General features: G+C 27.6%; 2 protein-coding genes across 3 annotated transcripts; both read right to left on the bottom strand.

The window, feature by feature from the left end:
* Nucleotides 1-4,556, bottom strand: LOC113856218 (protein trichome berefringence-like 7). Of its 2 annotated transcripts, XM_027487951.1 has the most exons (4): nucleotides 3,406-4,556; nucleotides 1,465-1,623; nucleotides 824-1,134; nucleotides 1-484 (listed from the first exon to the last, which is right to left on the bottom strand). In XM_027487951.1, exons 1-4 carry the CDS (start codon nucleotides 4,227-4,229, stop codon nucleotides 480-482), a joined length of 1,299 nt encoding a protein of 432 aa, XP_027343752.1. In that variant the 5' UTR covers nucleotides 4,230-4,556; the 3' UTR covers nucleotides 1-479. The 2 variants fall into 2 exon arrangements, with proteins under 2 accessions (XP_027343752.1, XP_027343751.1); XM_027487950.1 differs by having other exon boundaries at nucleotides 118-1,134.
* Nucleotides 4,557-14,027: 9,471 nt separating this feature from the next.
* On the bottom strand, nucleotides 14,028-15,020 carry LOC113856609 (transcription factor HEC3-like). Its single transcript, XM_027488508.1, has 2 exons — nucleotides 14,855-15,020; nucleotides 14,028-14,710 (listed from the first exon to the last, which is right to left on the bottom strand). The coding sequence occupies exons 1-2, from the start codon at nucleotides 15,018-15,020 to the stop codon at nucleotides 14,028-14,030; spliced, it is 849 nt and encodes a 282-aa protein (XP_027344309.1).
* Nucleotides 15,021-27,339: the final 12,319 nt, after the last annotated feature.

Here is a 27,339-nt window from a genome sequence, read left to right as displayed (position 1 = left end):
AAGCAAAAATTTAGCTACAATTTCTTTCAAATGAAGAGTAATATGACATAATTAAGACACGGCAATCTGAAAATTGAAACTGATTGATTCGTACTTTCCTTCTCTTTTTCTTTTGCTATGGAAAACAACAATATTGTCATGACCAAAACCAAAAATCATGACATGCAAATTTTGTTACATCCCAGACAATACCTTTTCTGAGATACAAAGAATTGGCAAATTAAAAAAATTACTTTCTGTCTCATCTTTTCTTGACAAAGTTGGTAAATTCTTAATATGTATTTGGGGCTTACTTTTTACAAAATTCTGGTGCAATTTTGACTATTGCAGAAAACTGTGGTAGATGGCAGGGATCAAAATTGCAGAATGAGATGGATCCAGATGTATGGTGTTAGAACAGGACTGCAACATGATCCATACTTCTTAGAAGGCATCTGAATTTTTTGAGGCAGCATCGCAACTACTAAGAATGTTAGTCTCTAATCTGCACCCAGAAATAAAATGTGAAATGTAATTATTTTCTAAAAATAATGAAGCATTAAAGGTAAGAGAAAATCTCTTTCTCTGGTGTGGAATAAGGGCTAATGGTTCTACTTGAGCTTATGACTAAAAACATAATAAGTTACAGTACAGTGGAAAGTGGAAACATGTAAAGTGTCCAACCTAAAATAAAAGTAATAACTAAAATTCATCTGAGTTAAGAAAAGAGTATAAAAATGTTAAGGGGTGCTTGTTCAGTTTAACTAATCATGAATACCCTTACATCATGTCATATGCTCCCAGGAAAAAGTGAGAGAGAGTATTAGAAAGTAACTGAACTTACTGAATGATTCCATTTGCTGAAAAGGGACTTCATATTCAGTAAAGAGTTGGGACAGGATAATTTCATTCCACATATCAGGTACTCCAGGTAGACACCAGTGACTACAATCCTGAATAGATGGATTGTCACTCCAGTTACCAACATGTGCATCACTCCGGAATGCTGACATAGAAGTAACATGGAGAACATTTATAGGAACAGTAACATTCTTTACAACTTCCAAAACTGTGTCCGAAAACAAGGTTTGATCCCTTTCATTAATTTCTAATGTTGGGTACTGGGTCACGTTGCAGGTCCTACGGGTCTGGTCACTGGAGCAAACATGAAGGCCGGATCAATATTTGTTGAAGTGAGCAAATTTTAACTAGAAAAAATTGGACTATCCACACGGCAAAGCCAGCATGCAAGATTATGAAGGTTACAAATTCCATGCAGGAATAAGAGTTCCTTAAACTGAGCAAAGTTTGTTACATGCAAGGATATTTTGAAGAGGAAAGAAAGTGAACAATAGGAAAATTAAACATAGTTCTTCTTAGGAAAGGTTTACCAAGAAAAGGAATAGTTCAAGCAATTATATAAAGAAGTAAGCTAAACATGCTGAAATCGAGAATCTTGATCTTTTACCAATAAAGTAGGACTACCTCCAGTGAGACGGCTCAAAGGTCCTAAAGAAAATGCGTGTTTTATTTCTATTAATCTCTTTCTCAACCCATGATGCCCAAGTTTCAAGTGCTATTTTGAAGGCAGCAGGAATTGGCATCCCAAGTTTCAGAGAACTTCCAACCTGGAAATAGCAACCCCTGTTGAATAAAAGGAAAGGACAAATTTACACAGGAACACCAAAATAATAAAAATCAAAGTACTAAAATAAGATAATGGGTAACAAATAGAAATTTTAAAAGGCAATTGAATCAACAAGTAATGAATATTATGTTCACAACATAGCTTTCTTTCTGTTTGTAATTGAGAGAGAAGATAACAAATTGAAGTTAATTTCAACAAGTCTGACCACTGATACTTTCAGGATGAAAAGCAGACTCCACCTCTTCCTCTACCTCATCCCCATTAATTCATTTCACTGAAGCCAAGTTCAGATAATAAGCACGTTTCTGATACAAAGCCTTTGCTGCTGATAAGATATATTCACTCTATGGAACATTATACTTAAAAACAGAAACTGGATGCAATTCCTATCAAACAGGATAGTTGACAGAGACTTATGCTGATTGTTGAGAATATTCAAGTGAGACGAGGCATGGGAAAGCAAATTCCTTTATTCTCAGGAAAGATAGTTGCAGTGTTTCCCAATTGAGCATGACTTTAACTATAAAATAGTTGTCCAAACACTTGAAGGTAGTTTGAATATGTAAAAATTGCATATAAGGAGAATGCAGGAGCAACTATGATGAATTATATTGACTACAAGAATTTCAAATAGATGTCAAGATGTGACATATGCATATCAATATTATTTTTTATTAAAGAATATAGACATAATGTAGTACATGCCTAGTCCAACCTGAAACTGCCCTTGTTTCCCACTGTCAGGTTCTGTAATTGAACTCTTCTCTCCATCCCACTCTTTCTTCAGAGAATGATATGTTCTTGTCAAAAAATCCAACTCTAATATTAAGATGGTAATAATAATAGGATAGTAGAAACAATATCCCATTAAGCAAGATTGTTTTCGATTCTTCTGGTGAATTGAAAGGTTCAGTCGGCTTTGCAAAGTAGTAAAACATGTGAAACTTTAAAGTAGGTTGAAAGGGCATAGACAATGTTGAACACACTTGGAAGATTTGTTAAGTTGATTAAACTTGCTCAAAATAGTGCTGGTTATTTCTTAAGTTAGAAACAGAATGAAAAACAATACATCAATATACCCTCCCTATCCTGTAATGCCTCACTAAAAAGATAAAATCCAAGTGAGCAACAATAAGAAGACCAAAATTCAAGTACCAATCATTTCAATTCTCAAGCATTGGCAAGGCAAGAATCTTAATAACAATCACTGGAGAGTGGATATATATTCTATTTAAAATGAAAAGGAATCCTTTTGGTAGTTCATGTACCTCCAATTGTATAAACTCTAAAACAGTGGCTTTTATTACCTCTCATACAATGACATTCATTAACTGCAAAATCATGCTGATGAACCTAATAAGAGAACGATAATTATTGTGAGCTATTTGGTTAACTGTCTCCCCCCCCCCCCCCAAAGATAAAGTTAAAAACTTAGATAGGCAAGTTATTTCTATTGTTGCTATAAAGTTCTCCAATCAAATGATAACACGTGATTTTTTGTTTTTATTTTTCGCAAGTTATATTTACATAGACTATTTAATGATGGAGGCAACATCCGCATGTCATCATTTGATTGAGGACTTAAATAACAAGGATATAAGGAGCTTGATCTAAATTTTGTCCTAAAGTAAAACCTTCTGATGAACAGATTCGTAAGAGGAAAAGTGAAGAACATGAATAAGAATGGCATTGGAATCAACTGTAGCAAATCTGCTCACACATAACTACACTAAAAGGCAATGGCTTAAAATTAAAATATGAAAAGAAGGGAAACTTACATATCAAAAAGCTTAGATGGCACCCACCAATGCCCAGTGTTGAATATCAGAATATCTGAATCAACCCAATGGTCACTTATATCATCCAACTTGTCCAATAAAAGTGTTGATTTGACCCTTTTTGGAGCATGTTTAGGCATCCTACCGTGCTGCACCAGGAAAACCGAGCGGAAAAACTCAATAGTGAAATTGAAGGCACTGAACCGAACCCCTAAAAACCTAATCCGCTTTGTTATCTTATTCTGGTTCACTTCATAAACACTTCTCTTATCATCAACCCCAGCCATCAGCATACAGATCAAAGACTCCCACTGTGTCCTACTCATTGAATCACCAACAAAGACAACCCTTTTGCTTCTTAACATTTCCAAAACACCACGCACATCAAACCTTGGAATTTCACAACTCTTTGGCTTCCACCTCCAACTAAGATAATCCCTGTCACTCCTCCCATTCCCTAGACAATCAAATCCTTGTTCCACAAACGGACACTCTTTTGCATCATATAAAGGGTAACCTTGAACCTGTACCCAGCTTCCATCAAAGACATCACATTTTCCCACTGATCCATTGCTACGATCAGAGAAGAGAGCTTGGCTATGGAAAAACGCGTGGCTAAGGCTTGGAAGCACAAACCTGTAGCCACCACCAACGGCTACAAAGAATGAAATCACAAACCCAATGATCACAATAACCTGAAGCTTCAGAAAGACACATCCGAAACGGTTATGATGATTCACTTTGGGACTTGGAATACCCACCAGAGTCCTTCGATTGAAGGATGCAGTTCTGTTGAACGAAATGCTCCTATTCAAAGCACTCATTGTGACGCAACCAAGCCATCACGTTCAGCACGTTGAAATGGCAAATTCAACAATGACCCAGACGAGAAAGATTCAATTTTGGAGAGAGAGAAAGAGACCCAGATGCAGAAAAAAGAAGATCAAAGTCCGAGGAATGAATTGAGAGAGTTGGGTATGGTAACGTCGTGTTGAGTTGGGTTGAGAACGTTTGTCATCGGAGGTTAGGGAGTGTGGGGAAGTTGAGATCGGTGGTGGTTTGAAGTGGAAACTTCGAAGGAAGGTAAACTGAAAGCAGGACGCGGAGAACAGAGATTCTGGCTAAGACATCTGTAACCATGAGACAGGCACAATGACCCAACAAGGTGCATCTTCTTTTTAAGGAAATTATTGTTTTTACTTTATTTGATTCAACATTCACTTCATTTGTTTCTAACTGGCTCAGAGGGAGATGCCCTGGTTAGATGAATGGGATTATTTACTTTTTATATTAATTACGTATTAAATGTCATAATTAGAGTAATGTGTATAGTAAACAAAATACACATTTTTTTATTATGATTTGTAATAATTAGACATATCATCGTCGTTATAATAACCTTACTTAGCAGCTAATAATAATAATAATAATAATAATATTGATATTATTCTTGTTGAAATGAGCTAGTTTGTTAAGTTTTTTTAAGAAAAGCAGAAGTTTAAATTTTTTGAAAACTAAATGATTTTTGTAAAAAAATTAACTTAATTTATTTTTAACTCAACAAAGTTTCCAAAAATGATAATCTCATTCTTAGAAAATCCTTTAAAATGTATTTGATTATCATTTAACTTTAAAAAATATTTGTTCTCATAAAGTTTTTTTTTCATATTTTATTCAAATAAAGCATTTTTAAAAATATGTCTTATTTTTAATTAAAACAAACAATATTAAGTAAATAAGTTATATCATGTTAACGGTATTGATATTGTAGTAAGAGTGATAATACTGACAATAATATTAATAAAAAGTTTTATTTTTATGTATGAAAGCGAGAATACAAATTTTAATAAAATTTTATCAACAAATTTATATTCTTAAAAAATTATATTTGGAAAATATCTTTATTTTTTATTAAATAAATATTTATTTTTACATTCCTTTAAAATTGCAAAACATTTTAGGTATTAAATGTTTGGTTTTTCGTGGTTCTTGCTTTTCTATAAAATTAGTTCTACTTGTAAAGATGTTGCTGCATATTAATATGACTTTACTTCCAATCTTCACTTCGAACTATGACTTCATATCTCATGTTTCTCGTATAAGCTTAGATCTCACTTCTAAACAAGGTCTCATGTCTTATTTTAAGTTTAAATCTTATCTTGAGGGAACAAAAAATATTTACTTAATTTTAAATTAAACAAACCTTTCGACAGGGTATATTTTAGTTTCCCTGTAAAATACAACGCAAACAAAGTTTGTTTTTTTTGGCTATATTTTGTCTTTCGTGACTGTGAGTCTGTGACACGATTGGTCAACGAGAAATTAAAAAGTCCCTTGATTTTGGAGTGAACTTAGTTTCTCTACCAAACCATGTTTTATATTACCATTTTGTCGGTTTAGATGTCATCTTTAGTGCAGGATGGCATGGTCTGTTCGCCACTATTTTTTTCTATTTATTTTTATAACTATTAACAATCAATCATCCAACCAATAATTTTTTTTTTATTTAGTTCATATTCTTAATTAAAGGACAGGTGAATACTTAACGAATAAGTTAAAAAAGAAAACAAAAAATATTAAAAATTCTAAGCATAAAATATAATTTTAAAAAAAATTAAAATAAAATCGTGATGTTTAGAGAGGCAACAACTTACTTAAGCTATACTAATATCATTATAAAGTTATACTCTGAATATAAGACAGGTTGAAATGAGTTTATTTTTATTTTAGTTAGAATTTTGATGTAGTCATTTATTTGGAATTGAACTCAATTTGTTTAAAATTTGATAATATATGAAATAAGATGGGTCAATTCAAGTTATTAACATAATATATTAATCTTAAGATTATGCATAGCTCAATAATAGAATTAAAAAAATAAAATAAAGTATATGTTATACTATATTTTAAAATAATTAATATTAATATAAATTTCATATATATTATTGAAAATATTTTTTAATTAAGTCATATCATTAAATATAATTATAAAAAATTAAAATTTTTAGATATTGAAGTATTAAATCAAGTTAAAACTGGTCAAAATATAACTCCAACATGTCTTTGAAAAAAATGAAATTTAATATCTAAAACTCGAACATATCAAAATTAATTTAAAATCAAATTAAGTTAGTAAAACGGAACACATCTTAAATACCTCTAAATTTTATGCAGTCTTCTTTATTCAAGTCAAAGAACGAAAGCAAAGAAAATTTTTATTTTAAAAAAATGCTAATTCATTCAATTGCATAAGACTTTATAATTTGTGTGGCACTATACAACAAAGAATTAAAATTAAAAAAAGATAACCATACATCTAAAATTTTTACAGAAAATTTATTAAAAAATAAAAAAGTACAGAAATAGACTCATCATCTATTTATTTATTCAAATAGACTTAATTGCTGTAGGAAATTTTTGTTACCTAAATTTCGATTTCTAGATATCCGAGTTCTGACTTGACTTTTTTTTTATTTTTAAATTTTATTTTATATTTTTATATAATAAGATAAATATTATTATTTAAATTATATTTATATATTTATACTTTGTTAAAATAAATATTTATAATATGTTATTCTAATAAATATTTATAAATATTTTGTTAATTATATATAATAAAATAAGTTTTATTATTTGAATTATGTTTATATTTTTATATTATTTGAAAATAAATAAAAATAAAAATAATATTTATTTTACATATCTATTAAAATTTATTTTACATATTTAAGATAATAAATAATATTTTTGTTTTTCTTATTATATTATTTAATATAATTTTGACTTTTTGAAAATGATATTAATATTATATTCTGAAATTATATTTTTAGTTATTTAATATTATATTTTTAAAAAAAATAAAAATCACAATAATAATTTATTTAATTTTAAATTTGTATAAAATAAAAATTATAATAAAAATTTATTTAATTTTATATATTTATAAAATTAATAAAAGTATTAAATAATAACCAGTTTATTTATTTATTTTGAGATATTAATCTTTATTAAAATTTATACATAATTATTTATTTAAAAAATATGTTATTAATATTAATAAACATAATTAAATATTTTATGTAGATATATTATATATATAATTATATATTTAATATAAATTACAAATACTAAAAATTTAAAAGTTACAATGACATTCATAAAATTAAAAATGACATTAATTTTTTTTTAAAATAATAACAACAACATAAATCAATAGCGAAAATTAAATTTGACATATTTTCCTTGTATGACCCATAATATGACAATAAGAACAATTTTTTGCTCAACTTTATTGTTCTCTAATGTCCATCTTTGTTCTTATCCTACTAAACTTAGGTCGACTTGGCCAATAGTCTTTGTGTCTGAGTTCTCCAAACTGACTTTCGTATATCTTAGAAACTGGTTGTAAGGTATACACTAGAGATATGTAGATGTCAAAGTTGTGGTATGTGTAAGCATGAAGCAAGTACATACGAGCATGAGATGTGAACTTTTTGAAACTTGCCACAATCATAACACATTTCATCTAATAGTACTGTAAATCTTTTTACATATTGAATTTCTATGTTGCGTTTCTTCGACTAAAAATTTAGTACTTGTTCTCTCAAATGTGATGATTCTATGAATGTTCGCCTTTGGCTATACATCTTTTAGTTGCAACCTCTAAGTAAAATAGTTTTGTGGATTTTCTTAAGTATTTAATTACAAAAGACATGAGTGTAGTGTCAAACCCGTATCATATTGAGTAGAATACAATTTTAAATTGAGAACAAACTTTAATTTTAGTATTTAACCTTTTTTAAATAACAGAAATGAGACAAACATCTAGCATCAATTTATATCATGTTTAAATTATCTTATTTTAAACTTAAAACAGCTTAGAATTCTGTTTACATTTTTTATAAACAAAATCTAGTGTACAACATAAATATATAAGAAAAGTTATATGAGTTTATGTAAAATGTAACAAATTTAACCGTCTTCTAATAAAATGTAACAAATTAAACTAACAGAGGTTGTTTTGAGTGATAAACAGTTAAGTATCGCTTGAGTAAGATTTTGAGTTTAAATTTTTGTATATACAAAAGATCTCTAATTATAAACTAACTCACCACATTCAAGTTTCGTGATAAGAGTTACATTCCAAATAAAAAATCAAAAAATATAGCAAATTAAACTTCATGTATTGAATATATGAAATAATAATATGGCTTGAACTTTTGGAGTGAAAATTTAAGGATAATATTTCGAACTTTTAGCTCTAATTTTTTATTCCCTTTAACCTTTTTATCTAGTAAAATTTATTTTTAATGAGAAGGAGAAGGTTCCACTTTTGGGCCATTGGGCCTGAAAATGAGTACTGATTATCTGTTCAAGAACTTTGTTTCCTCTTGTTGAACAAACACGCAAGATAAACGTAAGAATTTATATGGATTTAAACAAAATTAAATACGCCGTAAACGTGTTTGAAAAATGGAGTGCAGATGCTATTCAAAGATGAGGAGAAAGAGAAAAACAAATGCTAAAAGAGACCTCAGAGCTTCCCTTTCGGCTTACTCCTCTTTTTTGCGTCGTTCATTGTTTCTCTTTTTTTTTTTTGCTCTTTACGTCTATTTTTATTTATTTTTTTACAGAAAATATTTTTATTTATTCATATAAAAAATTAAAATAGTATTAATTAATATTATTTTAATTTTATAAAAAATATAAATATAATAAATAATAATATATTTATACTAATTGAGAGTGGCCTTAAAGATCAGTAAGAGAACCATTAATAAATGGTGAATTAAAAAATTTATCAATTTGTTCTGATAAAATAATATATATATATATATATATATTATATATATAATTTTTAATTTTATTTTTAAAATATTAAATTTTGTGCATTCACCTATTTGATAGGGTTAAACATAGATGTTGTTTTATACAATTTTTTTTTTCATTTTTGTATTTGTCTCTGTTTTATAATTTTTTTATTTTAATATCTTTGTTATTTTTCTTTGTAATTAATTTATCATATAAATTTATTGCATAAATATGAGTACTCGAATGAGAATATTGTTTAAATTTACAAATAAAATAAAGATCTTATCAATTATTATTTTAAGCATATTAATTACAAAATTAATAAACAATAGAATTACATTATTATATTTTTAATAAACAATTATTTTTAAATTTTAACCAATACCTTTAAAATATTATTAAAATAGTAGAAAGCACATGCACCACGGTGAGGGCAAAAATCACAATTTCGTGAGTGATGTATACAGCTTTGCGTGTCTGTTGTGTAGCCGTGTGACTCTCAAATCTCAATCTATGAGATCATGCCATTTTAGTGGCCATAAAACAAGCAATTACACGCATCATGTATGAGATCAAATGCATACGTGAGAATTGTACTAGAGACAAAAATTCCATGGCATTATTGTAAACTTCATGCTTCTGATATATCTTTATGCTTAGTTGAGACTGAGATCACTTTAACTTTGTATATAAAATTGGGTTTATATTTCCAAATGGCGTTCAAATCATATAGGTTCCATATAGAAGATCATATAAGCAATCAGAGTATATACTATAGAGAGTTATATCAATATATATGACCAATTGACCATCGTTGAATATATATGTATTTCTCTCATTCATAGTTATAACATTCGGTTTAATCTGACCAGTTTGATCAGTGAATCAGTAAACCAATTGGAACCTGTGACATGATAATTAACTCGTATATATACCTTCAACCCTATTCCATATTAGCAATATATATGTTAATTATGATGTTTCGATTATTTAATTTATCGCATACTTCAATATATTCATAATTCAATCAGCTCTACCAGAAACTTTTTATTTAAATGAATGACTCTATATCTTAGCGGAATTGAAGATATCGAGTTCAATAACACTGGTCTCACCTATTTATTGCTTCGTTCACTGCACACTCCTACCTAGTGCGCACAAACTCACCAACAATAGATGCAAAAGACCATCATAATTCTCAACCTGTTCCTACTTCTACGCTAATTCTTTACGATTTCAGGGTCGTAACCTTACCATCTACCTCCTTTTGCAACTAACAACATTATATTTTCATATCATAAGCAAACATGAATTTAAATTTTGTTTGTTTCTTACAAAATAGTAAAAGTAAAAATTAAGGATGATTCAAAATTTGATTCAAGAGAACTAATTTGAAGACCATCTAGGGTTTTCTATTTTCAATGCTGAATATTTGATTATGTGTAGTTAAGAGATAGAAAAAGTGTAAAGTTAGCGTTTGCTGTAAAAATATAAAAGAGATAGAGACTACGTACTCAGACTAGCATTGTGGTTTGGGCATGCATGAAAAGGGTGAAGCAAGAGAACTATGTAGGTGGCCATAAGGGTGAATGGGCTAAACAACAAATTTTTTGTTTTTTAAAACAATGAACAATATTAGAATTTTCTTTCAATTGAATAGGCAAATTTTAGTTAGGAACGGTAATGATAATTGGATCCAGATCTAACGGGTACCAATAAAATTTATATGCAAATTTTTTATAAAAATATATTAACCTTAAATTTTAAAATTAAGTTCGAGTAATAATAATTTATTTATAATTTAATATAATACTATATATTTTTAATAAAGTTTATTGTTTTCAAATTAAACTGAAGTCTTAAAAATAGAGTTAAGTAATAAAATCCTTTTTTATAACCAAATAAAAATTTATAATAGAAAAAAAAAACCTTGAGTACAAAATGTGCTAAGGTTACAAAACAAAATTGCACCCAAACTGCTTAAAAGTAATAAGACATGCTTAACTCCATTCATGCGTACAGTTAGATAATACATTTATTAATTATATTTTATAACTAAAATTTAATTTCTTAAATATGTTCGAACTAACAAATAATTTTTTTTGTAATTCATATTTTATAATTAGGATTATATTATCTTTAAATATTTTTTATTTAAGTTATGTATTTTACTTTTAATTAATATTTTTTATTAATTCATTGTTAACATTAATAATATAATAGCATTTATGTTTTATTAATTTGTCAAACAAATACATAATAGAAAATTATATTCAAGTTAAGTGTAAAATGTAGGGTCAAAAAATGAATTTGGATATAAGTATATGAATCATAGATTAAATTAGAATAAAATTACGTGAATTGATTTACGTGTTTGGTGGTACGATATGTTCTTATTTAATAGTAATAAATATTATGTTAGTTATACTTTTAGTGTCTTTTAATATAAAATGTGTATAATTTTAATTCTTTATTTTTTTAAATTAATTAAGTTTTTTTTTTGTCAAATTAAGCAAATTAGTTACTTTCATCAAATTTTTTCTATGTAAACCTTTTGGTTTTTTTATTCAAACTTTTTAATAATTAAATCAATTAAATTATTTTAATTTGTTTACTCAGAATTTATCAATCATCTTATCATTTATTTACTTTATTTTTTGAAAAAATAAATCATATAACATTTAAGAACCATTATGTTTATTATTTGAATGAGTTAGAATTGAAATGAAGAAATATTAAATTTCATTAAATATACCTTAATAATTTTTTTATTCATTTAAATGGATGGAGTCTTATTATTATTATTATTATTATTAACAAATTAAATTTATTAAAATTCATGAAATGATGCATATTTTATTTTTTATTTAATGAGTTTAACTCATAATTTAATGGGTTTTAATAAGTTACTAACAATAAAAACTGCATTAGAAAATTTTGGTCATTTTTTTTATTAATTATCATCTGATAATGGGCCCTGTTAACTTTTTCAGTGGTTTATAATCTCAAGCAAATGAAGATAACAAAACAGCCTATGCTTTTGTATTTTTTTTCCATGTATATAAACAAACTCTCTTCTAGTGCCTATGCAAATACATTTGATGGTAATATTCATCGTTAATATGTGTGTGTGATCAAGAGAGACATAGTGAAGTGTATGAATATGAATAATTTAAAATCATTTAACAATATTTTTTAGAATTTTTCTTTATTAAATGAGGAAAGAATTAAGAGGATATAATATTAATATATATGGAAATATAATAAATTGAGAATTTTATTCATATATTAATTTTATACATTTTTCCTATAAACAAGAAAAATAAAATAAGTCGTGTGATAAAGAAAGATGAAAAAAAAGCATATTATATAAAATGTTACATAATTTTATTGAATGGATTAACTTTAATAAATCTATATATAGTTGGATGATCAATCTACCTCCCTCAGTCCCTTTTTGAGATAATGGACGAAAATATATGTTATGTATGACATGCCACATAAATCATTAATCAAACTACACATTAAAATATATTCATACAATTGGCTATAATGTCAATGTGATCTCATAACTAAGTAGGAAGCACATGCAAATTTAGGCATGATCATGTGCATGCAATACAAGTATTCCCCCCCATCGCACATATCAGCATTTAGATGTCCCTCTATTCTTATTCACGAAGAAAGAAGACATGCAGTAAAAGCGGATAAAGCTGACTCGTTGAGGTGAAAAAAAAAAACAAAACATTGAGAGAAGAACAAGGTTTCTTTATCTATGAAAATGAAAACCGTTAAGTTTAATTTGAATCCATATATAACCCATATTTGTTCGTGTTTTGATTTTCCCACCAAAAAGGGAGGGGACTAATATAAACTGAAATTTGCTAGTAAGTGTATGAATACATTATTTATGAATATAACTAATAAATAAAAATTGAATTTAATATTTAAATATGTAAAAACACTTAAGACTGTATTGTTTAATACTTAATATGACTTAGAGAAAGAAAATAAATGCTTTAGCCTTGAAGCAATGGTTAGTAAGAACATGTAAAAATCAATCTAGGCACAAGGAAACAATCGCTTATACATATCTAGCTATGTGTATGGGGGTTATTGTTTCCTTTATGTAAATCCAAAATAATTCCAGTTCTTCACTACATCCTCTTCAACTAAAACTTTTAAACTTACTAATAATCTGTCACGAAATGAGTTTTCTCACATTATATATTGTCTTGTTGAAGTAGCAATCACTCTTAGTGCGTGTGTCCAAGGGCACACATGCCAATAAGCATGTATATGTGTAATTATGCACACACAGAAAGAGAAAGAGAAAAGAGAGGGCACAGAATGAAATAGAAGAAATCTAAAGAGAGAGAGAAGATATATGACCACAAATCGATATTGTTCATTATTCAATTGCTTCTAACGTCACAGTTGAATTTATTCCCGGAAGAGAGTCGGCCAAACAAACTTTCCGGCCAACACTCAAACTGGCATACACATTATTCTATTCTATATATTATATATATGTGACTATACGTAACCAAGCCAACCGTTATGATTATTCTACAGAACCTTTAGTCAACAATATCCTAACAAACCTTTCCCCTTCATACATGACCCTCCCTTCAAATATTACTCTACCTCCCTCTTCGTTCTTTCCCTTAATTTTCCCCTAACTCAAACAGATCATCAACATACACATACACTAATACTAACCACTCCTGAATTAATTCCATGTTCATACACATACATACATAAGCAATATTATAATTATAACCTAATTAATCAATTACCACTAATTATTATTCACTGATTACCTCGTGATGATTGAAGCTGGAGGAGCCATCACAAGCATGACTGTGGCCATGCCCGCCGGCATCGAAACCGAGTCCGGCCGGTATGTCCATGGAGGAAGAAGAGGCGGCAGTGACGGCGGTGGAACTGAGTAACACATTTGGTGCAAAAGGCCAATCACAAGAAGGGGCTAACAACAAGGTGCTAGCATGAGTACTAGCAACGCCACCAATGCATTGCGGTGGTTGTGAAGGGTGTTGAGTTTGAGGAATGGATTGGAGCAACCTGATTTGTCTCTTCAAGAACTTAACATAGCGAATGGCTTCATCAAGCATTGAAGCTGTGTCCATTTTGGTTCCTCCAGGGACAAGTCTTTGGAGGATGCGGATTTTCTCACTGATTCTCTCTCTTCTGTGCCGTGCAGCAACACTTTGAGGGTCGTCACTGATGCGAACGTTTCTCCTCTTTGGTTTTCGGATGGTGGCAGGGTCGATGTCCACTGGTTGCATAGCAGCGATCTTGTACATCATCTCCTTCATGGCTCCTAACTCTTCTTCTGGTTCTTCATCTTCTTCTATGTTGTGAACACCTAGTATGTCACTGAGGAACCCTGATGGTGAGGAGGAGGGTGGTGCTATGATGGATGATGATGAGGTTGGTGTTTGATGAATTTGAAGGAGGTTGTGGTGGTAGTTGGTTCCTAACTCTTCTTCTGGTTCTTCATCTTCTTCTATGTTGTGAACACCTAGTATGTCACGGAGGAACCCTGATGGTGAGGATGGGGGTGGTGCTATGATGGATGATGATGAGGTTGGTGTTTGATGAATTTGAAGGAGGTTGTGGTGGTAGTTGTTAGGCCACATCCCAGAACCCATAGGGATTTGGTGGTCTTGGATTTGAAGAATAACATGGTCATGTTGTTGTTCATTTGTTTCCTTCTTTTCGAGATTCCAAGTGCTGTTCACATTTGTGAATGCACTAGTGTTTTGATTGGTGTCCATGACCAAGCAAATGTGAAAATAATTTATGGGGTTGCTTTAGATCGACCAAGCTGTGGTGTTTTGTAGTTTAATTTGATGATCTTTTAGAGATTAATTGGCTAAAAGTCTAAAAAAGAAAGGGAAATTAAAGAGAGCATCGAGAATCAATAAACAGGTTTTTGGTTCTGATCACTTGAAATGAAACAACACTTATAAATAAATAATCAGAGTACATATATCTCCTATAGTAAGAGGATGACAGCTGTGTGGTTGAATTGGTGTGGCGAAGAGGAATTGAAGGAGTAGATAGAAGGTTAATTATCTTCAAGTTTTTATGGTTCTCTCAACATGTTTGATTGTAAAGGTGGCTATAGACCCTAGAGGGGGCCCGAAGAGAGAAAGAGTGAGGCCAGGGCAAGTATTTGAAACGGGTTTTTACTGAAAGGGGAGTGACTGCAAAAAGCATGTACATGAACGAATAAAAAGAAAAGGTGGTAAAGCAAATTAAAGGGGATTCAATGCGGTTCTACAAAATATCAACCATGTATATCCTTGTATCAAAGATTACGGAATTTAATTATGCATTTCATAGTTAGATTTTAGAGAAGACTATAGGAAAAAAATATTTTTTAATTTTTAAAATAAAATTTAAAATGATAGATTAGTGTAATTTTAATGTATTAATTATTTAATTTTACAAATATTATATAATTATTTGAATTTAAAAAAATATTGTATTTCTCTTCTAACTCTCAAAATTATTCTAAATGCAGCGGTGTTGCCCATTCCATCCGAATATACATACTCCAGCCCACAGTTAATTTGCACGGATTTAGGTTCTATGAATTCAATTTGATTTTCAGGTTGTGATTAAGTCACATTTTATGATTGAGTTTGGGCTTGGTGGAAATTTAATTTTGAACTATATTGAATTTTGTATAATTAATTTTGGCCAAAATTAGTTGTGAAGTAAAGTGATTCATGTTTGAATATTTGTTTCTTAAAACTAAGTTTTGCTGAAATTTAATATAAAATTCCCAACTCAACACAAAAATAACATAAGAATTATCAAATCATTTAGATTGTATTAATATAAAAACTAAAGCTATAAAAAAATTAGAGAAAAGAAAAATAAAAAAATTATAAAAATTTAATGTGTAATGATATATTTTACGAAAATATTAAGTCAAACAGCCAATTATTAGTTGAGACATGACAAGACCTTTCCAGAAAATTGACACGACCAAATTATCGTATCAAGTTTAGATTAGGGTAAACTGGTATGAGCGATGGTATGACTCGTAGTAGTAAGCTAGCGGTGAAAAGAATTGCACCTACGGAAGAGTAGGTAGCTTCCTTTCTCTCTCCAATTTGATTTTTGGGGCACTGAAATCTTAGGGCTGCTACTCCTTTATTACCATTTTTTATGTCTCTTGCCCTTTAGTATATTCCACCCTCCCTCACTCATTTTCGGGATTCATCAACACTTTGATGGCGTCTTCAAAGTCTCAAATATTTAAGACCACATTAAATGGTTAATTCCTATCAATAAATAGCCAGCAAAAGCTTTAATAGATAGATTTTATTTTTCTCAAGTGAAAAATATATATAGTAAACACTTATATATTTCTTATTTAAATTTAAATATTTATTTTATCTAATCAACTTTTAAATTAAAACAAATAAATATTTCAAGAGCCAAATTTGAATATTATATATTTTATCAAAATCTATTCAAATCAACCTTAAGGGTAAAATAAGTTAAACGATTTTTATTAATTTATAAGTTTTGTTAATTTTAAAACTAAAGATAAATATTTAAGCATTTAACGACAATAATCTTTATTAAAAGCGCGTACCTGTGAAAACTTTTCTTCCAATAAAATAAAAGTGAAACAAATTCACCGTTAGGTAAAAAAACGTACGTTGCAAATAAAGTTTACCTGGGATCACAGTCTACTTTATAATTATGTGAACTGAAACTATCTTCAACATAGCAGTAATATATAAATGATATGTTGTTGGCTTGTTTTTATTTTTTTCTGTTCATAGAGAATGGAAAATGTGATGCCGATGCATCAACACAGAGGTTATACTTACTATTCGATCACCAAAAGAAAACTGGAATAGTCATTCATCAAAAGAGTTTTGATAACTATTCACTTACACATATATATCATGTAACTCTTCCGTGGGATATTTCAGATTTCCATCAGTAATAGCGACGATGCAGACAAAATCAACTCCCTTAAAACCCATTAAGACATCAATCTTCTTCAAAACCAAGATTAATAGCATAGTAAAAAATTTATTTGGAAAAATTAATAACCAAAATCATGAAATATGCATCGCTCATTTCTTTTAAAAGCATATAATAATTATAATGGGTTTCATGTATAACACTCTTTAAATTTTAGGAATTTAATGGTGTACAATTGGTTCAAAACCGTGTCATATATGGAAACAGTATAATTAAGGAATAAGAAAAGAAAGACAAATACTAAAAAGTTTTTAAAGACATTGGTTATGAAATTAAAAATATTATTAATATAACACAATTTTCAATCTACTTCTAGCATGATTTAAAATAAAAATTTATTATTTGCTTAATTAATCAATACTGTCTTTAGAGAACAATTTAACAAGCCCCTAAAGGAAAAGAAAACAAAAGATGAGTTCAAGTTGATGAAATATTTTAAATGAAAAAGAATTTATAAAATTATATTTAATTAACTGAAAAAAATAATGAGATAACCTATTTTGTCATCAAAATGCAATGACGCTAGTTTAATTTTGTGGAAGATATATATTATGGTGAACCAAATTAAATAAGATGTGAAAACTATATGCAAAGTCTAAAGCTTTACTAAAATAGTTATTCGTAATAAAAGCACTACTTTAATTTTAATATATTGATAGTATAATTTTTTTACATTGTTAATCAATTTAAAATTATTAAAAATGTAATTTTTTAAAAACAATTATCATAAAAATTAATAATTTTTTAAGAACGTGATATATATATATATTCATCGTTAGCAGGTCTTTCAAATAGAATTCAGGTGCCTTCCAGAGTGAATCCTTAATTACAAAATTTATTTATTTTTTGTTAGCAAAAGAAAATGTTATTTGTAAGGGTAGACGTATTACCCCAACCCTTCTATAACTATATCAAACCTAAAAGAAATTACACAAATTATTGGTTAGAAAGAGAGAAATAATAAAGATTAGTTTCAAAGAAAAGGGTCTTCACATTTTAATTTTTTCAGAGTGAGGAGGGGGTGACCGTATCATACTAGTCTGTAAGTAATGGGTTGGAGAACTTATAACCAAAATTTTAATTTGGTGCATAGCCTTTTGGCTCCCTATAATTGCTAAGGGATCAATTACATATGTTTTACTAATTAATGATCTATCTCTTGTTATTTCGTTCTCAGTTACTCTCAGAAAACTATGTGGAATAAATGTACCATCATTGATGTACAGAACACTGATTCAAACCCTTTCTCTGTGGCTGAACAATTAAGGTAATCTATTGATGTATAAAAAGACAATTCCAAAGCTATAGTAATTAATTTTGACATCACCTGCATGTGTCGTATGTAATCTTGGATTAATGCTATTGGTCATTAATTCAAGGAAAACTTCAACATATAAGACGATTAAAATATCAATATCATTGATGATCATTGAAGTTAATGAGAAATTAGCTTACCACCATATAATTAAGGTCGTATCGTGTTCTTGAAGCCAACTAATCTTTGGAAAAGGAAGCTGATGTTATATTTTCTAAAAGTGGAAAGGTTTGCCTATCAAAGAACGTTATCCAACGAAAGGAAAAATTGAAAAGAGTAAGGAAAAATTGAAAAACCATACACAACCCAATTTAATCTCTAGCATTGATGCACCTTGAATATTGATGTCATTTAGTTTAATAATAATAATAAAAAAAAACCCTTTCTGCCCAACAAATTCAATATCAAGTTAACAAATAATTATTCAAAGTCTGGTAGGGTCTGCAGATATTAATAACGTGACCTTGATTGGTCATAGAAATTTTAGAAGCTCAAGACATGAATTAATTGAAGACATAATCTGCTTTGAAAAATATATAGCTAGATCCAATGCCAATTAAGGTTAGAGATGATGGCGTCTGCAAACAATTCAAGGTTTTCTAGCAGACAAGTTTTCTGTTTCTAGAGCAGGAAATTACATTACACTTTACATGTTCATGAATTCAATTCTCAATTATTCCTCACATATATAAGTCACCAACTTCTGAACAAGTGAAGGAAATGGGGAGAGAAAGAGAACAAACTTGAAAATGGAATAAGGAAAGTGAAAAGGGAGTCATGTTTTATATATATAGGTACAAGTGTACTAGCAAGTCATATGAAATGAATTAATAGTTAGAGGATATACAGAATGAGAACTGAGAAGCAACAAAATTGATGATATTGGCTGAGGATGATGAAATATGATGATAAGAGGGTGGGGAAACAGTGCTGTGTGTGATGATTTCTTCTTCTTTTTAAATGATTTTTCAGAGTTCTCAAGTACAACACACGCACACATCTGCGCATGACTTTGATTGTATCTATATTATAATTCTATGTTGTTGTATCCTTGCGCATGCACAAAGCAATCATTTTGTGATGGCTAGGGTTTCCTTCGTCCATGTCACTTTGCGTTGGGTACAAAAATAAATCTTTCGCAGGTTTGGCTCTGCCTTTTGCTTTTCTCTGCCAGCCACTCAGTCACAGCTTATAGTAATCAGGATCATTGACAAAGGTTAATCATCATCATCATCATCATCAATTATTATTATTATTATTCATTACCCTAAAACATAGGCGTTCAAAAATTAATAAATCAAAGATTATTTTTAAAACTTACTTTTAATTTCTTAATAATTATCTATAAACAAATTTTTTCAATTTTTTTATATATCACTTTAGATTTTACACATAAATCAAAAAACAGGTTTAGTGTTTTAATTTTAATAAAATTTCCATTTATTTTTTTATTATACCCCTTTATTTATTTTATTAATTAATTATTATTTTATTTTAAGTTAGCTATAATTGATTAAATATAGCTAATATAATCTTAAACTTTTAAAGTTAACAAATCAATCAAAATAATTTTTTTCTATACAAGTGTCTGAAGTAGATAGCAAATCTATTATTCCTTTGTTCTTTTTTATCTGTCAATGTTAAAAATTATTTCTATTTATCTATTTTAAAAGCAAAAAAAAATCTACAATAAACATAAATAAAAAATCAATTAATTAATAAGAGAAGTAAAAAGATATAACAAAAAAATACATGATAATTTTAATAAAAGAAAGAGCATTAGATTTATTTCTTAATTCTTGTATAAAATGTAAACCAATAGATAACAAAACATATAAAATATTATTATTGTTAATAATAATAATAATAATAATAATAATAATAATAATAATAATAATAATAATAATAAAAATGTTAACTCGGTACTACTAGTATGAAGAAATGAAAATATTTTATTTGAAAACATTAAAATGTACATACTTTGTGATTTTAATGAATCTCAAGATAATTATTAATAAAAAAACTATATATTATTTATTAATTTCATAACCAGATAACACTAATTAGCACCCCTTAAAAAATGTTAATTCGTGTCATTAAAGAATCAAATGATGAGATTTTATTTTATTATTTAAAAAACGTTATAAATGCACACGACCATATATTTTTTTTTGTATGTTCAACAAAATTTTCAATTAAAATATAAATTTTGATTTCTTATTTAAAAAGATTGTTATTATTATTATTACTATTATTTTATTGTTGTTATCATTATCAATTTTGTTAATATATCTAAAAATATTATTTTTTATTATAAATCATTATTAAAGTTATGTCTTTTTAATATGTAAAGCTTTTATTTAGTTAAATTTCATTATTTAATTAATTAAAATTAATTCTAAAAAATAATGTTAACGTTTTCCGATTATTATTATATGGTGGGTGTGCGCAGTAGTTAGTTAGGTTAATTTTTCTTGAATGAAGAATTTTCTTTATTGGTATGATAAGGAAGTCAGAGTCGGTGGAAGAATGCAGAGTTAAAGGAATTAGCACTTGGCAAAAACAATGTAAGATGGGGACTTTTTTACGGGTGAAATCAAAATTTTAAATTATTTTACATAATAAATTATTTTTTAAGAATAATTTATTTATATTTTGAAAATAAATTAATAATTCATATATAACATATGCAATTAGTATTTTAAATTAAAATATGTAAATTATTTATGACATATACGAACTTATATATTTTAAAATTCAATATATAAAATTCATATACAAATTTTATATTTTAATTCAAAATAAACATATTTATATATTAAAATTAATAACAAAATACAAAAAATTGTATTTATATATTTTAGTTTAATTTCACTTATATTTGGTACATTTTTCTTCATTAAAATTATCAATAATATCTTTAATATTAGAAATGACATTAAGATCTAATGATATATTAGAATATTTTGCAATGCCACTTAAAAATAAAAATAATATTATTTTAATATTTATTAACTATAAGTTAATTATATATATAATAAAAGATTATAACATTAAATGCTCAAATTTCTTTCTTCGATATTTTTTCTAAAGAATTTTTTTAGAATATAACAATGATAAGTATATAAATAATTTAAGTGTGTAGAGTTTACTGACTTTTCAACAAGAAATGAGTATAGGATTGCAATAATTGTAATAAAACGTATATATTTATTTTAAATAAAATAGAATTTAATTTTAATGTATTGACAAGTATTAAAATTTTTCTACTGTCAGTATTATTAATGTAATTTTATTTTTATTTACAAATGACATTACGAAACTTTTTGATATATTATTAAATCTTAACGTGACTCCTAATATTAAAAATATTATTAATGATTTTACTAAAGATAAAGAGGAATATTATGCTAAAAATGAATAAATTTAAAATAAAAATACAACTTTTTGTAATTTTTAATTTTTTTGTAAATTTTAATATATAAATGTTTATTTTAAATTAAAATATAAAAGTCGGGACACATACAACTTTTATATATTTTAATTTAAAAAAATACAAGTCTTGATAAATACAACTTACTAATTACATAAATAATTTAAAATTTAAACTAAATACATAATTTTGATTTCACATTGTACTAGTTACGTAAAAAAGCCATGCGTATAAACCCTAGCTATACATAAAGTACGAACTCCATACTATCAGGACAAGACATTTATGTTCTGTGTGATTTGGTATGAGAGAACGATAGAAACTCAATGGGTCTTTCTTTTGAACTACGATTTTTTCACCGTAGTTTGGTAGTGTCCTATAGCTTCTCCTTTTTTACTCCTGTAACTTGTAAACTAAATTTAATTAATTTTTTCCCAAATGTTTTGGTTGATTGGAAATTATTGCGCCATCGATTACATTTATTGTATCATCCATGTGAACGTACGTGCACTGTTTGTATCTTGAGTTGAAATTTATTGCATATAAAACCATTCATCAATAATCATGTTGACGAGTGAAACAGAAGAAATTTTTGTGTAATCTGACAACAGTACATTAAATCAATAAGAACACAACACATGTCACAAAGAGAATAAATGTGTATAGTAAGAATAAATTTAGAATATGATATTATATCACTATTAAAAAATACGAGTATGTCTCAGACTAAAGGGGTCATATGATGATCGAGGGATCTTCTTTTCTCTTTCTTTATAGGAGGGAGAGTAATGCCAATTTAATTTGCATTTGCAGTCTTACACAAACTTTTCGAAAGTTTGTATTGAAACCTGAAAAGTAATAATCAAGGTGGACCTACCACAAACGTTAAAACAATTTGATTGATTCCATTCATCCACAATAAGACATTTAGTCATGTAGACCATTAGATAGAGTTATAGGAGAAAGATCAATGCTGAAACCAAGTTCATGGAAATGTGGTAGTGAAACTGAAAGTTGTTGATATGTAATTACATATAAAGATATATAAGATAAGCACTCTAAAGCTGTGTTTTCTTTATGTTTGGCCAGCTAGCTAGCTATATATGTATAGTTGCCGTTGAATTTTTGCTTACTAAATATAACTAGGGAAATATATGGAATGAAGTAATAAAAGGGATTTATTCTCGAAATATGGTATGCATATATATCGATATAAAATGAATTAAAAGGAAGGGAACTTAGTTCAATTCCACAAGAGAACGAGTGAGAAAGAAGAGAGGAATTTAATGTAAGAGCATAAAAAGGGTGGGGTAATGGCCTTACACAAGGATACTCACTTTTAAGAATAGTTATGTATATATGGAAGAACATCTTTACGAGGAGGATTGGGTCAGATCTGACACCACCCCATGCATTCACTTTCCCACCACCATACTAAAGAGAGTTAAAGGGTGTCATGGAATTCAACTCCTCCTCTTCAAAATGGCCTCCTCAGAGTCCGGACTATAGTGACTTGCTTAGAGTGAGGAATTTCACACTTCCATTTTTGGAAAAAGGAAGGGAAAAGTGCTTCCATCCTTGTTGGGTATAAGAATGGCCTTTGGAAAGCTCTTCTTTGGAGTTGTATTCTAACCATTTTTCTATGGGTTTCGGATATATTTTGAGGCTTTGGATTCAGATTCCCTATTCTGGTTTAGTTGGAATGCAATTTCTCATGGATGGTAAGGAGGAAAAAGAGAAGCGTACGGAACATCTTATTGATTGATTAATTAACAAGTCATTATTGATGGTGATTTGTCCCTCTCTTTGTCAATATTTCATTTTTTGTTTTCTTGATACATGCTGTCATGTCCATTTTTCCTATCACAATCAATAATAAACGATATATATGCATGCAATAAAGTCATACGAATAAAACTTCTCTTATCCACTTAGATTGTAAGAAATTATGACAATAGTTGATTATATAATCAAGATTTATTTTCATTTTCGTGACGTATATATTCTCTATAAAGTGTGTAACTATTTTATTTGTTTTAAAATAAGTGCATTTTAAGGAAATGATATGTGGATTTAACTTTTTTAGAACGAAGAGATATATAAAATAAAAAAAATAAGGTCTATCTTATATTAATTTGAAATTACTTATACTTATGAAATACTTCAATTTAAATTAATAATGAGTAAATTTTTACCCTTTTATTTTATTTTAGGCGAACTAAATCTATGAGTAGCACAACTCTAAATGATGGATAACATTTAAAAAATGATTAAAATAGCACTTATTTCAAAATAAAGGTATACAAAATTATGTTTTAGTGGTGACATCTCAAATAAATAGTAATGAAAATAACGTGTCTAAAAATAGATGTTGTTAACATTTTTTTTAATGATGATTTGTAATTTTTTTTCCTAGATCACATGTGATTTATAATTTTTTAATTAATTATAACTAAAGTTGATTAAATAAATATGAATTTTAAAATTAACGTATAAATATTCTTTGAGAAAATTATTTAATTTATATCACAGAGAGAGAACGCAATTAATGGTTGATATGATGAATATAGAGCCAAAAACGCAGTGATTGTACACTCTTTTCTCGTGAGATTGATATGGTCGCTTATACTTATCCTGAAGACAATGGAGTCCCTGATTGGTTGGCAGCTGCCATGGATTATCTACTAATTAACTAGCAATCATTGTTTATGAGTTTGCTAATCGACTATCATAAAAATCACTTTGCTTCTCTTTCATATCAAACAAACATTTTATGTAGTTTTGTCTTGCATAATTTATTGCAAATGCTTTGTTTTGGTATTATCTCTATTGAATGATTATAAACAAAAGCACAAACAAATATGCCATGCTAATTCGATTTCTAACATTTGAAGAAAGGACGCAATTAATCATACAAATAGATGAAATAAAAGACAAAGACAGAAATACTTAACGATTCTTCGTTACACACTTTCCAATCTATAATTCTTAACTAAGAGAAGTTTCTAAATTTTTTCAACAAAAATAACTTAAAGCAATTAAATTTTGCTGTCACGAGAGGAGAGAGAAGAGAACTATGATTTCTTGGAGTTATATATGGGGTTGTGTGTACAAACAGAGGAGAAGAAGAAAGAAAAAAATATATTAAAGGAATGTTTTGCAAAATTAACTTTTAAATAATAAAATGTTAAAAAATAAATAATATGACAATGATAAATTATTTTTTTATTATCCAACTTATAACTTAACGAGTATATTTAACGGTAAAAATTAAATATGTAAATTTTTAAAATATTAAAGACTAGTACATTGTAAGAAATTAACAGAGTATAACTATGGAGTACTTGGACACTATTTGAAAAAATGACGACCATATGATAATATAGTGATGAAAAGATGTCTATATATACTTTTAATTAACGCATCGTTTTATTGTTGAAGTGTACATTGTCGAAGCCATAACATAAAACATAATTAAACCGTTTGGTAAACAAATGGGACATATGGTTTTCGTTAATTTGGCAACAAAATGAAAACCTTCGCATGCTATGGCTTGGCGTCAACGTAAAGAACAAAAATTAATAGCTACAAATAAATTCACGTTCACTGTACTTGAAACAATCGAATAGCGTTCACTGAAATTTATAAATACTGGTGGCCTGTGCGTGTGAATTAGACAAACAACTGAAATGTATGATTTTGATTTTATTGTCAAAGCAAATCAATCAATTTATATTTTTTATAAGGATTTTGTTAACCTCAACTCTCACAGCTTTAAGAGTTGAGTTTAAAAATTTAAAAGTAAAAAATTTTTTATAAAAAAAATATGGTTATTATATTAAAGTTATAAAAAAATCATAAATATTTTTTTAATAAAATTTTTTTATTATTAATTTTTAATAAAGCTTCAAATTGTTTGGGAAACAATTTTTTTTTCGTAATATTTACTTTAATAGAAAAGAAGATGGAATAAAAAAAAAAGAAATATATGTATACTTTTCATATATTTATTTATCGTCATGGAATTATGTATACTTTTCATATATACAATTTTTAATAAAAAAAATTAACTTTTAATTTTAATATAACAATCAAACTTTATTCCATCTTACATGAACCCTACAATATTATTAAATTTGATAAAAACTAAACTTTCGAAAGTACTATTAATTAAAAGATTTTTTAAATTTTTTTTGAATTTCTATCTATCTATTTTTACCAACTAAAACTCGTCATATCTACTCTCTTTTTCACTTATTTTTTTCACTTATATGTATATAAGTCTTTTTTAATCACTTTAAGTAGTTTTTAATCATTTTTCTTACTATAGTAATACTTTAATATTCTCAATATTATTTTTTATATTATCTTTTTTTGTGCGATTACTCATCTATCTTAATATTTTTATTTTTGTCATTTTTTAATTTTTTTCTTGTGTTGTTAACATTTATTACAATTTAAGATATTTAGTCATGTAATATGATTAAAATTTTCTTTAATATATACCTTACAATCATAAATAACTCTTAATATTTTTCTCTACTTTAACTATACAACTTGTATTTTATAAGTAACATTTTCATTAATTTCTTTATTATTATGTAGAATCAATTCCAAATATCTATACATAAAAACTTGTAGTATAATATTATTTCAAAATTTAACTTCTAAATGCATTATTTTCTGTTTATTTTTTCTTAAATTAACAATATGTATATACTACATCTTATTTCTCTTCAAGAAATTTTTTTAGATTTTAAAGTTTTCCTTTATACTAAGGATAGTTTTTTGTATGTCACTTATAAATATATTTAAATATTAGATTAAATAGGTAAGGACTTAAAGTAAAATCAAATATATATCAACTGAAAAATCCTTAGATATAGCAGTTTTCACATATATATCTATCTTTTTGTATATGTTTTGTATAAGGATGGATCTAAAATCTCCTAGGTGAAATTGGAAATGGTTTGTAGACTGTAGAAGAATGGTGGCTTGAGCATTAAGAATATGCAGTATTTTAACTGAGCGCTTATTGGTAAATGATTATAGCGAGGTGTTAATTATTCTATTTCATTATAGGTGCAGGTATTGAAGCTAGGTATGACAAATTAGCTTCTTCTATTTAACATCTATCAATATACAACAAATGTTTTTTGTGGTGGCGTGATTTGTTGGAGGTTATTCATCAAGAAAATTTATGGCTGGATGAAAAGTTGGATAGGAGTGTGGGTGCAGATTTGCACACATTTTTTAGAGAGATAAATAGATAGATAAGGTGCGATTGTGTGAGACATTTCTGTGATTGTTTGCGGTAACAATGAATGTTAAA

Source organism: Abrus precatorius, unplaced genomic scaffold, assembly GCF_003935025.1.
Source record: "Abrus precatorius isolate BTA unplaced genomic scaffold, Abrus_2018 Scaffold11, whole genome shotgun sequence".
In the NCBI taxonomy this organism is placed as follows: Eukaryota; Viridiplantae; Streptophyta; class Magnoliopsida; order Fabales; family Fabaceae; genus Abrus; species Abrus precatorius.
Note: the sequence above shows the minus strand (reverse complement) of the source record. Positions and strands in the feature narration are given on the sequence as shown.

What these genes read in the sequence shown, in the direction of transcription:
- LOC113856218 (XM_027487950.1), bottom strand. Translation starts at nt 4,229, where the DNA reads ATGAGTGCTTTGAATAGGAGCATTTCGTTCAACAGAACTGCATCCTTC. An exon ending in CCATCTAAGCTTTTTGATAT is followed by an intron (nt 1,624 to 3,405) that starts GTAAGTTTCCCT and finishes TTTATTCAACAG; the next exon opens with GGGTTGCTATTTCCAGGTTG. An exon ending in TTTGAGCCGTCTCACTGGAG is followed by an intron (nt 1,135 to 1,464) that starts GTAGTCCTACTT and finishes TGTTTGCTCCAG; the next exon opens with TGACCAGACCCGTAGGACCT.
- LOC113856609 (XM_027488508.1), bottom strand. Translation starts at nt 15,020, where the DNA reads ATGGACACCAATCAAAACACTAGTGCATTCACAAATGTGAACAGCACT. An exon ending in TAACAACTACCACCACAACC is followed by an intron (nt 14,711 to 14,854) that starts TCCTTCAAATTC and finishes TAGGAACCAACT; the next exon opens with ACCACCACAACCTCCTTCAA.